Consider the following 11,692-nt stretch of genomic DNA (forward strand, 5'->3'; position numbering starts at 1 on the left):
ATTATTTAATTTTGAGCCAAGAATTGATGAAGAATTTGTGATAAAATTCAATTTTGAAAAGAAGTGGCAGAATCTATTGGATGATTTAGAAGTTTTATGAGTAATTGAAAAAAAGTCATATATCTTCAAATGGAATTTTTAGAATGAACTATTTCCGTCTTGTGTCGTCTGGGTATATTTTTAAAAAATTCAGAAGATCAAGCAAATCAGTACCTAAAATTTAACTTTATTCGAAATTAAATAGTTTGTACATTTACATTCTTAAATACAATCCCGTTAGGGAACATAAAGAAGAAGTTCGTATAACTAAACCTATTTAAACTAAATCTTCGAGTCCAGGTCTTTCCCTTCTGAAATTAGGCCTTGACGAACGTCCCTGGTTGTAACCTCTATTTTCATTTCTCCTATCATCATATTGTCCCCCATATCCTCTATTATATTGTCCTCCATATCCTCTATCGTTTTGTTGTCTTCCAGATAGAGGTTGAGGGGGTTTTTGTATTGTACTCAAAAGTTGATCGTCAAGAGTCTAAAATGGCATAGAATCGTCATCCAATAATAATTTACATTTACACAACAAGGGTATGGTCTGTATATCACCGAGAATTTCAGAGCGGTTACTAGTGGTTTTCAATGTTTCAGGTAACTTGCTTCATATTTACGGATCGCTTGACACTTGTCAATGGTCAATTAAATTTTTCATTGACAGATTTTGGAGGTTATAAATGGTTGATCTCTTCTAATGTGTAAATAACTAATAGTTATTAATGGCTCTGAAGGGTATTTATTTCCTAATTAAAATTATAAAGTTTTTGAGTGTTAGATGTCATGGAAAATATTCATAAACAATAATCTGAAAATTAAAATGACAACTGCCAACCGGAGTGGGCGTGGTTACCGAACCTAACCAGAATAAAAGTAAGGTTGCTCTGGTGACAAATAAATCTCCGAAGTTTGAGGAAATAGTCACCGGTTTTTGAGGAAGTTGACATATAAGGACCGCCAACTTGCTAACCAAGGTGATATACGGACCATACCCAAAGTTATAAAAAATTTCACTGAAATTTTGTGTTTTTGTAGGTATCCCCAAATGCAGCTTCTGGTCTGATAACCCTCAGTGCCACAAAATATCTTTCAGGGATCAGCTGATTTGATTTGAATTTTTCTGGAAAGCTCGAAAATATGCCAAGAAACGCATCAAATTAAAAGGGAAGACAGCTCAGTTCAAAACGAAATATATCTTCTTACTAATCACCGATTCATATGGGGTTTTCACATATTTTCTTTAATCAATAATCTACATTGTAGTATTTCATTATTTTTAATTTGCGCATGAAAAAGAGGATTACTTTTGGTAACTTTCGTTTTTCGCAAAAGAATTGATGATATGATATTTTTACAAAGCAGATATCCCCACAAAGCACTGATATATTTCAAAAATATTCATAAAAAATCATTACAAAAGAGGCAAAACTTCTGTGAAAATTTGTAAAATGACTCGCAAAGTACATCCTTTCCACGAAAGCTGGAACAGATCTTTTTCACAATTTAAAAATATGTGTTGAAAATAATGACTCATTGCAAACATTTTTTAACTCTTTGGTTGTGTCGTTGAATAACAATTTTCGTTTAAAAAAATTACAGTAATATTTGAGTTGCCTACTCACCTTATCATCTATGTTACCCTGCTTCAACAACAATTCTTCAACTCTCTTCATTTCGACTTTTAATTCAGGAGAGTCACGTTCAAGAATGGCTTTTTTTAATGCTTCTAGAACATCCCTATTGAAAGTATGCGATCCAACTTCAATTGAGAGTACAGATTTAAGCACCACAAGTGCATCTTCAAGGCGACCCATTTGTACTAATGCCAAGACCTACAACGTGTTTGATCAAACTTTTCTATCTAACCTTATCCATTCCATATATAGTTCTTACCTTAAGATTTCTCACAGTGGTATAGTTTTGATTTTTACAGCTACTGACCAATTCTAAAGCCACTTCTGGTTTGCCTTGATTGAGAGCTAATGCAGCACAGAAAGTTACTGCTCTTCTGGTTGGGAAGTAACCATGTTCCTTTGACTTATTCCATATGTTCAAGGCATAATCTAGTGTCTCTTTAGTGTTCTGAAGAATTGGAGTTCAATAAGTTCAAGTTTGATCATGGTGTAAATATTATCTCATTTAAAGCTTACCAATTTATAACAAGCTGCTAAGGCTAAAACAAATGAGTTTCTTGGGTATAAAGCTCCTTCTAGTTGTTTCTTTTGTATATCTAAGAAGTTCTCGAGAACCTCTTTATACATTCCATTTTCATAGAGAAGATCCAAATAGATTTGGAATGTGATGAGCTGATCAAAGAAACCTGGAAAGTTTTCCTCGTCTTTGAAACACTAAAAAATAATAATTTTTCATTGAAAATCTTGATATATATTATGTATTGTTGATGAATTAGTACCTCCATTGCTAGTTGTGGTTTATCTAGTAAATAGAACATTCTCATTATAATAGATCCAAATTTGAAATTACCAAATCGCAACTGTTGGTTCTGTTTGTTGAATCTTGAAAAAACAACAAATGTGAAATTCCAATTTATTAATTGAAATGAAATTTATATCACCTTTTCATCATTTCTATAACTAATTCCAAATCTTTGTCATTATTGGTTAAGTAAACCATATTTTTTAAATCCTCTGTGAATACCATATTTTTTTCATCTTTGATATATTCAGCCATTCTCTCTTTAAACTTGTCCTCCAAGTTTGAAAGTTGATCACTTGTTCTTTGTTTTTGCGTTTCGAAATTGTCTAGTCCTAGACTTGCTTTAGAATATAAAGTTCTGGATGCATTGATAAACGGTACTAAAAAAAGGACAGATTGAAATAAATTATTGATTTTTTCTATTATTTTGGCTTCTACTTGAATTTTTTGTATATCGCCTCGGCGATTTATGTTAATAACTGATATTTCAGAATAAACTACTATTATTAATTGTTTATTGAATGATTAAAAATGATATTATACAATAAAGTTCATTATTATTAGGTGAAATTAAATTCTCAATAATAAATCAACTTATTCATAAAATTGCTAAGAGGCGAGATGATGAAAATATTTAAATTTTAAAAATTTCTGATAAGAAAATACCAAGTACCTAACAAGGGCTGAGCAGTTATTTTAGTTGTGTTTCTACTGAAGTGCATCAATGCCAATTTATGGATTAACCTTCCTGTATTACCAGACATTTTCAACATCACTATTTTCCTATTTAACAATAATAAATTTAATTGAAAATCATTTACTTATATAAAACTTTTAAATGTGACTGTAAGACAGACAAGGTTATAACCACAGAAAACTAATATCACAGAATACTATTAGATTCTGCTAATATTTTCGAATTAGAATCATAGACCTAATTCCCGATTCAAGGGTAGGCAGCGCCCTCTTCAGCATGCTTTTTCGGCTAAAGGTAAGATATTGTAAACAAAAATATTTTGAGTGTTATTTGTGAAGAAAGAAATATGATAGACAAAGAAAATAGTGTATTCCTCAGTTTAACTGAATATTTCCGGTATTTGGAAGCAACTCCAAATAATAGGAATGTGATAGAAGGTGAATTCATTCTAATTTAAAAATAATCGTCCATTATCTAAAAAACAAAAAAAAAATATATTGAAATAATTTTTTGAAATAAAATTACAGTTATTCTATTTCCACTTATTTATTATTTAAATAACAACTAACCCATACACCGAAAGGTAACAAATGGGATACAGATTATATATATATATATATATATATAAATAACAACTGTTTCGCTACACGGAAGCTTTAGATTTAACATCTATATTGCTACTCGAAATAAAGGCAAAATACAAAAATATTCAGAAATTATCTTCAGAAAAAATGGGGCTGGACAGGTTTACAATCGCACAACATATAATCATTATTTCTTCTATTTAAGGAACCAGGTTCCACGGTAAAACATTACTCAAAATTTTTATTCTCTGGTTCACACCTTTGATATGGACTCTTGCTCTAGCTATGAATATATTTTGTTCAACCTCCTGAAGAGACATTTGTTTTCTGTTTCGCATGAATGGTGGGCGAATCAGTTTTATTCCGTTTTCCGGAAAAATTTCATCAATTAGAAAACTTCGATCCACCATAATGGCATCCTCATTAGGCTTCAGGGAGGATATGAGACCACTCTGCTCAAAAATTATTTTGTCAGATGCTCTTCTACCATAAGCTTCACTGACAAAACTGATCAATCCTGCAGGCGTCACGGCCACCATGAATTTTACAGTGTTATTCCCTTTATAGTTAGAATAACATCTTACTCTACAACACAGGCATTTAGTTCTCTGAACAGAGATTTCTGTACAATCAAGAATGACTCTCACATCAGTAAATTGCTCAAAGTGTTGCGGCAAATTATTACGAATTTCCTCAATAGGTGGAAGATAGCTCGCAGGTTTCAATACTGTCGCTAACACAGTTAGCATGTCATAAAAAAATTTCTTTTATACTTTGGGAACTGATGTTTCCAAAGAGTAAAGACAATACAACATAGCTCGTGTCATTCTTTAGTTTTGGAAATGTATTTTTTCCCTAATATTGAGGGATGAAACAAAATTTTCTCTTTTTATTCTTAATACTAAAATTTCAATAGTTTTCAGCATTTCGAAAGAATTCAACCCTGTCAAGCTGTAAAGCTTTTGATTTGTAGTAATATTGTCACAAATTGTCCTTATTGATAAAAGCACATAGAGCTTCAGCAGCCAACAATTCATCAGGTCTGTGAATCATTTCCTGAAATTTCAATATCATCATTTGATTCAACTAGAATATCTCAATACTTTACCTGAGCATGAAGTTCATTTTCATCTTGATTTTGTGTCATTACTTCACAGTCAAATTTCAACTGAAAATTTTGTAAATATTAGATTTATTTTCATTTAAAAGGATCATTATATAATTACAATTGGTTGTTGTACAGGATCATATCTAGTTAAATTCCGTCTTTCTTTCTTCTTTATGTTCTCATGAGTACCTGTAGGAAGGTTTTTTGTTGGGACTGCATTTCTTTTCAAATTTCGGCGTCTCAAGTTAGTTTTTCTCGGTCTCAAACACAAATCTGCGTGTCTCAGCTCCTTACCTGAATATTGAAAAATATTACTACACATGGAGCTCCATTGATACTGATATTTTTACAACTTACTTTGTGTATGAAAATCAGACTCTTCAAAATGCTTTGAACAAACTTTCATATATATTATAACTCCTCGAACACTAAAATATAAAAATTTAACCTGCAGAAATGCACGCCGTCAAAGCTTTCACTCCTACCGTACCTTAAGCCGATATTACAGTTTCTTCCGATAGGTGGCTTGGGGATGAACTTGAATCGCTAATATCAAATGGACAGCATAGAATTCTAATATCAATTAGATATTTGGTCTATGATTAGAATATTAATACAGTTCTATGTTCTAAGCTAATATTGAAGATCATAGAATAACTAATCGTCTATTTTTTCTATGATCATGATTTGCTTTGCACTCTGGTGACCAATTGACCATATTCACCGTCGCCATATTGTTATGCGACAATACCAACTACCCAGTGTTCCCAACGAAGAAATATTGAGTTTACTAGAAAAATTCCACAATATAAAGTTTATAAGTGCAGTTTATGTGTACCTTTTCTGGCTGCTACGCCAGATAGGCTTGTTTGGGACAACATTGTGCAAAAATTTCACCTTTTGGAAATAAAAAGATTAGTGAAAGGTGGTTTTATGAACAAATTAACTGCGGCCGAGTGTATAAATGAAGGCTTCGCTCCATTTTTGGAAGTAGTCAGTGGAAGAATAATCTCTATGGCTGATAGTATTTTTGATATTAGCGGTATTTTTGTAGTAAACTCAATATTTCTCCGTTGGGAACACTGGGTAGTTGGTATTGTCGCATAACAATATGGCGACGGTGAATATGGTCAATTTCTGAGGCTTGTAAAATGGGTATGCATGCCCCAAAACTGAGATGCATATGTTATCCACTTTCAACGTTTTTCTTCAATACAGATGTTTTTTTCCCAGCAGGAATAAAAAAGATGAGATTATCAGATTTTGAATGTATTGGCTCCATTCTGAAATCAGTTGTTCTCGATCAATTCTAGTGATCAATAGTTTTTCTTTCGTTTGATTTTCTACACTCGATCGCTATGCAACGCGAAACACGCAATTTGACCCAAGAGGAATGTGCCCAAGCGGTAGTTTCGCGAGAAGAAGGGTGAACATTCACAAGATTTTGCGAGAGAGCATATCCATTGGGAAGAGGCTGACCCTCACGCGGCTTCTACCATAGAAATATAATATAATCATAGAATTAATATTATTAGTATCTTAGCATATAGAATATATTAATGTTCTAAGATTAGTATACTATCAAAGAGATAGATGTGTTGTGAAGGATGGAAATAACGCATTTTTAATTTTTTTTTGGAGAAATATTGAGTTTTTCGCATTAGTTGATTATTGAAATAGCTAAAGAGGGCTATGGGAATAAAGCTTCTTTAATTTTTTCAATAAAAAATATTAAGTTATTCGGATGAGAACAGTATTGAAATAGCCTAATATGGCTATGGGAATAACGCGATCTTAATTTTTTTTGAGAAAAATATTGAGATATTCGGATGAGAATAGTATTGAAATAGTTGAATGAATCAAATTCAAGAACTGTATGGTACAGATTTTCATGATATCTCAAATTTCTTTCAGAAAAAGGTGAATTTCATTGAGTGCTTTCTGAAAGAATAGTAATTTACGTAAAAAGTCCGGAAAATAGGGTTTTTTTGGACGAATAGATAAAATTCCAGGACGAGCATAAGCGAGCCCTGAAAGTCTGTGAATCCAAAAGAAAACATTTTCGGGCGTGTTGCGTACAATATTTTTTTCGGCAACCGTGTAGAATTATAAATCAATGAGACGCCACATTTCTTTTATATACATTTTAATTCCTATTTGAATCAAACAGAACAGAAAATACCACATATTAGCAGAAACATTCTAATTCTTATTTATATTAAAATTCGAGCAATTACTAATATTGAAGGGATTCATTTCGTTTTCTCGTTTGCTATGGTAATGATCAACTGCATTTATTAAAAATATACCTACCAAGATTTTCATATTCACAATGACACAAACGAAGTGATTCTTTTCCGGCCTAGTCCGGCAAATGATACTTTCTCAGAGAAAAACCTTCCGGGAAGTGAGCACTTCCCGGTCGGTTGCCGGAAAAATATTTTGTGATTTCTATTCCAGAGTTTTTAGATAGTCCAGTATATGAATAATATTATAGATAAATAAATTTATATTCGATATAATGTAGCTAAAAGTGTAACTGAACTTTAGGGAATTCAAAATTTGTGATACATAAAAACACACAAGAAAATTTTTAAAATTTTGTTACTGTTGTCTTCAGAAAAAAATACCTGTTTGATGTGAATTAAACATTAAGGAATATCCAGAAGAAATCGCATTTAAAGATCAAGAATTCAAATTCCATTGAAAATTACCAGGAAGCAGTTATCGACCTCATGCACTCAATATACCATATCTAGGCCAAATAATATGCGAATTTTGCAGATTCCAGCAACTCCGCAAGGCGGCCCATGACGAAAACTGTGTGTCGTCACAAATAATATAAAAACTGTACTAATTTAATTCTCAACAACATTTTTTCTGTTCAAGTTTCGACGTAAATAAATTATTCTAACTCCACCGCGAGTTTTACTGGGTTTGTAGTGGATTTACAACCCTCTACTCACCACAACTCACTCACTGCTACTTCAACGGAGTTACGAACCGTTAAGAAAGCAGAAACATATCTTTAGAGGATAACCTCTAAAGATACAATACCCTTATATTTTTGAGAAATAGACTGGGTATATAGTGAGTGTTATTGGGGATGAAAGGGCTAAATTTTCCTATCAAAGGACAATTCAGCCTTACGTTCCAAAACTATACATCTACCTTTACTCTGACGGTTTCAAGAAAAATACTGCAAATTTTATACAACGGTTTATTATATTTCCTTTTATCATCAAATATGCAAGCACATATGAAAAAAAAAATAAAATAAATATCAACATGAAAAAAATATGATTAATATCTAAAGGAGGGATTCGAATCATGGCTTCCAAATTCGAATAACATGGTCAAAAATTTATAACACCGTATCTATAAAGGGTGGGAATTTGCTATATAGTATTCATTATTATTGTAGTAACACATGTTCTCAATATCATAATTGTATGACTCCTTCCTTCAAAACTTTGGTTGGCCTGCTTTCTCTGGTCTACTCGCATAAGTGATTTTTATGTTCTTCTTTATTGAAATGGATAGAATCCATATTAACTTTGAGGTAAACTTTCTGGTTGGCTACATAATCACATAAGTAATTCTCTTATGTTCAAATGGACATAATTTTTATGCTTTTTGAAGTTATTTTTCTGATTGGCTGCAAACTCACATAAGTGACATTCATGTTCTTTTTTATTTATTTTTTTTATACAGATGGACAGAATCCATATGCATTTTGGGATGAACTTTCCGGTTGGCTGCATAATCTCATAAATTACATTTATGTTCGTTTTTATTCAAATGGACAGGATCTATATGTTTTTGATCTTATTTTTCTGATTGGCTGCAAACTCACATAAGTGACATTTATGTTCTTTTTTATTCCAATGGACAGAATCTATATGATTTTTGAGGTTATACTTCTGATTGGTTGCATAATCACATAAGTAACATTTATGTTCTTTTTTATTCAAATGGACAGAATCTATATGCTTTTTGAGGTTATTCTTCTGATTGGCTGCAAACTCACATAAGTGACATTCATGTTCTTTTTTATTCAAATGGACAGAATCTATATGCTTTTTGAGGCCACTCTTCTGATTGGCTGCAAACTCACATAAGTGACATTTATGTTCTTTTTTATTCAAATGGACAGAATCTATATGATTTTTGAGGTTATTCTTCCGATTGGTTGCATAATCACATAAGTAACATTTATGTTCTTTTTTATTCAAATGGACAGAATCTATATGATTTTTGAGGATATTCTTCTTATTGGCTACAAACTCACATAAGTAACATTTATGTTCTTTTTTATTCAAATGGACAGAATCTATATGCTTTTTGAGGTCACTCTTCTGATTGGCTGCAAACTCACATAAGTGACATTTATGTTCTTTTTTATTCAAATGGACAGAATCTATATGCTTTTTGAGGTTATTCTTCTGATTGGCTGCATAATCACATAAGTGACATTTATGTTCTTTTTTATTCAAATGGACACAATCTATATGATTTTTGAGGTCATGTTTCAGATAGGCTGCATAATCACATAAGTAACATTTATGTTCTTTTTTATTCAAATGGACAGAATCTATATGATTTTTGAGGACATTCTTCCGATTGGCTGCAAACTCACATAAGTGACATTTATGTTCTTTTTTATTCAAATGGACAGAATCTATATGATTTTTGAGGTTATTCTTCCGATTGGTTGCATAATCACATAAGTGACATTTAAGTGGTTTTTTTTTCAAATGGACAGAATCTATATGCTTTTTGAGGTTATTCTTCTGATTGGCTGCATAATCACATAAGTGACATTTATGTTCTCTTTCATTCAAATGGACAGCATCTATATGCCCTTCGAGATTGTTTTTCTGGTTTAAAGCAAACTCCCCTATTTCATATTTAATAGACGATATTATTCCATTCTCATTAGTGTAATGCTGAACAATATCCATGATTTCAGTCTTTTCATCAATATGCCCCCAATCAGTCGTGTACTGAAAACTAGAACCAAAAAATTATTTTAACATTTTGATTTCCAATTATAAAAGGTTTGAAGAGAAAACAATTTCAACAAACACTGAAAATTTTCATTCAAAAGTGTTCTTCTACAAAATCGAATTTTCAAAAAGATATTTCAAAGGAATATTTCACAAAATGTGACATCTTTTTAAAAAGTATTGTTGCTTTTTTGCAATTTCAAAATAAATAAATTTTGATCATTAGGATCTAGTATCTGTGTATCCTAGAATATTTGAATTATAGCGAAATAGAGAAAATCATTATTTAAGGATTTATTTATTGATTGAAAATACACAATACAATGATGTGCATCTCACAGAGGCAATCGAGTTGCCTGTTTGTGAGCCCGATTTAGATCAACCGTATTTTCACAATTCATAGCCAACAAGAACTAAACAATAACAAAAGCAGAAAAAGTAACAACAATTATCAAATACCAGCAAATGAAATAAAATTGCCTTAATACAAAAAAATATACAAAAATCAATGAAACTCAGCCGCAATCCAACTCTTTATTCATTCTTCCTGAAATAACCATCATCCAAAACCTTCAGTTCACTTGAAAGAGAGTTGAAAACACCTATTGCTCTAACAATGCTACTTTTGGAACTTACAGTCCTGTATCTTATAGGTAATTGAATACTCTTGTTTCTAGTGACACTTCCTGATCTTAAAAATTCACTCTTAAGGTTTCGGTAATAGTATCCCAGTGATTCCAGTAAAAACAATTTTTCAATATTTAGGGGGACGTCTCGAGCAACTTTCAAGATTATTTTTTGTTGATTATCAAGAGGTTTAAACAATTTCAATAAGCTCTATCCCAAGCAAATTGTAACTAAATATTTTATATTATTCAAAACAAAAGAGATGGTCAATATATTCTGACATTTTTCTTTAAAATCAAGAGATTAAGACTAATAGGGATTAAAGGCAAACAACGGACTCTTTTTAAAAGATCTATATTGCTACAGTTTTGAGCTTACTTTGGACTCTTCCTCTGGCTGAAAAATGAACAAGAAAACTAATACCTAAACAGAACAGTCTGAAAATAATTAAAACTTTCAAAATCGTAAAAACACATCTACTTAACTGAAGAGACAATATGCCAATTTCTCTCTAAAAATAACTTTTTTTACAATGAAAAAAGTGAAAGTGAAAAAAGTTAAAATTTGGCCTACAGTATTAAGAAAAATTAATTAATGCTTACTCCAAGTCCAATGAGTTTCCTTTTTCATAGCTATCATCATCTTCTCCCATTTCCATCTTCACTCTGTGATGATTATTTTCATCTAGGAAAATTTTTGAGTATGTTTCCATTTCTGGCTTCAACACTTAACGTAAATTCTTAATTGTGAAAATAAATATGTATAAGTACAATTCGAGAACTGTTTGTTCTGTATTATCTCTACTGTTCACGATAGCATGAAGCTTGCCTTTTCTTCACCGACTAAAATATCACAGACACAGATAACAGAGTAGAAATCACAGATTACTAGTTAGTCTGTGAAAATATTACGACACTCTTCATGAAGAAATAACAACCATAGATAAGTAGATGAAGATAATAACATAGAAAAATGAATATTTGTCTATGCTCTTTATGGTGGGTTTATGCACCATTCCTAAGAACTAAGGAAACTACGAAATAAGAACTAAACCTAAGAATTCAGTGGCGTTTATGCACCTCTTGTTAGTTCTTAGTAAAAGCATGCGCACGTACTCGAACTACTTTCTATTTGTTCGCGAATCAAAATAAGCGCTGCGCCACCTGGTGACAATCAGAGTAACTAG

At 31.6% G+C, this 11,692-nt stretch overlaps 3 protein-coding genes and 1 long non-coding RNA gene across 5 annotated transcripts; 1 reads left to right on the forward strand and 3 right to left on the reverse strand.

Annotated features, from left to right (window-relative positions):
- Positions 1 to 210: 210 nt before the first annotated feature.
- Positions 211 to 3,362, reverse strand: LOC123688639 (pentatricopeptide repeat-containing protein 2, mitochondrial-like). The gene is made up of 7 exons (XM_045627240.1): positions 3,155 to 3,362; positions 2,621 to 2,861; positions 2,459 to 2,561; positions 2,196 to 2,393; positions 1,939 to 2,127; positions 1,668 to 1,877; positions 211 to 529 (listed from the first exon to the last, which is right to left on the reverse strand). Exons 1-7 carry the CDS (start codon positions 3,252 to 3,254, stop codon positions 317 to 319), a joined length of 1,254 nt encoding a protein of 417 aa, XP_045483196.1. The 5' UTR covers positions 3,255 to 3,362; the 3' UTR covers positions 211 to 316.
- Positions 861 to 1,832, forward strand: LOC123688640. Its single transcript, XR_006750078.1, has 2 exons — positions 861 to 1,019; positions 1,081 to 1,832. It is a non-coding gene; the product is annotated as an uncharacterized LOC123688640 (long non-coding RNA).
- A 1,319-nt stretch (positions 3,363 to 4,681) lies between the features above and the next one.
- On the reverse strand, positions 4,682 to 5,438 carry LOC123688641. 2 transcript variants are annotated; one of them, XM_045627241.1, is made up of 5 exons: positions 5,361 to 5,438; positions 5,228 to 5,298; positions 4,989 to 5,164; positions 4,871 to 4,930; positions 4,682 to 4,818 (listed from the first exon to the last, which is right to left on the reverse strand). In XM_045627241.1, exons 2-5 carry the CDS (start codon positions 5,274 to 5,276, stop codon positions 4,744 to 4,746), a joined length of 360 nt encoding a protein of 119 aa, XP_045483197.1. In that variant the 5' UTR covers positions 5,277 to 5,298; positions 5,361 to 5,438; the 3' UTR covers positions 4,682 to 4,743. The 2 variants fall into 2 exon arrangements, with proteins under 2 accessions (XP_045483197.1, XP_045483198.1); XM_045627242.1 differs by having other exon boundaries at positions 5,228 to 5,363.
- A 4,026-nt stretch (positions 5,439 to 9,464) lies between these two features.
- LOC123674202 (zinc finger protein 711-like) lies at positions 9,465 to 11,375 on the reverse strand. Its single transcript, XM_045609120.1, has 3 exons — positions 11,109 to 11,375; positions 9,547 to 9,883; positions 9,465 to 9,497 (listed from the first exon to the last, which is right to left on the reverse strand). Exons 1-3 carry the CDS (start codon positions 11,216 to 11,218, stop codon positions 9,465 to 9,467), a joined length of 480 nt encoding a protein of 159 aa, XP_045465076.1. The 5' UTR covers positions 11,219 to 11,375.
- Positions 11,376 to 11,692: the final 317 nt, after the last annotated feature.

Source organism: Harmonia axyridis, chromosome 1 (genome assembly GCF_914767665.1).
Source record: "Harmonia axyridis chromosome 1, icHarAxyr1.1, whole genome shotgun sequence".
Classification (NCBI taxonomy): domain Eukaryota; kingdom Metazoa; phylum Arthropoda; class Insecta; order Coleoptera; family Coccinellidae; genus Harmonia; species Harmonia axyridis.

Excerpts from the sequence above, each read along its gene's own strand:
- LOC123688639 (XM_045627240.1), bottom strand. The coding sequence starts at position 3,254 with ATGTTGAAAATGTCTGGTAATACAGGAAGGTTAATCCATAAATTGGCA. Across the intron at positions 2,562-2,620 it reads GTTATAGAAATGATGAAAAG|ATTCAACAAACAGAACCAAC; the intron begins GTGATATAAATT and ends TGTTTTTTCAAG. Across the intron at positions 2,128-2,195 it reads TAGCAGCTTGTTATAAATTG|AACACTAAAGAGACACTAGA; the intron begins GTAAGCTTTAAA and ends CCAATTCTTCAG.
- LOC123688641 (XM_045627241.1), bottom strand. The coding sequence starts at position 5,276 with ATGAAAGTTTGTTCAAAGCATTTTGAAGAGTCTGATTTTCATACACAA. Across the intron at positions 5,165-5,227 it reads GTCTGATTTTCATACACAAA|GTAAGGAGCTGAGACACGCA; the intron begins GTAAGTTGTAAA and ends TTCAATATTCAG. Across the intron at positions 4,819-4,870 it reads AAAATGAACTTCATGCTCAG|GAAATGATTCACAGACCTGA; the intron begins GTAAAGTATTGA and ends TTGAAATTTCAG.
- LOC123674202 (XM_045609120.1), bottom strand. The coding sequence starts at position 11,218 with ATGGAAACATACTCAAAAATTTTCCTAGATGAAAATAATCATCACAGA. Across the intron at positions 9,884-11,108 it reads GGAAACTCATTGGACTTGGA|TTTTCAGTACACGACTGATT; the intron begins GTAAGCATTAAT and ends TTTTGGTTCTAG. Across the intron at positions 9,498-9,546 it reads TCAAAAATCATATAGATTCT|CCAATCGGAAGAATGTCCTC; the intron begins GTCCATTTGAAT and ends GTGAGTTTGCAG.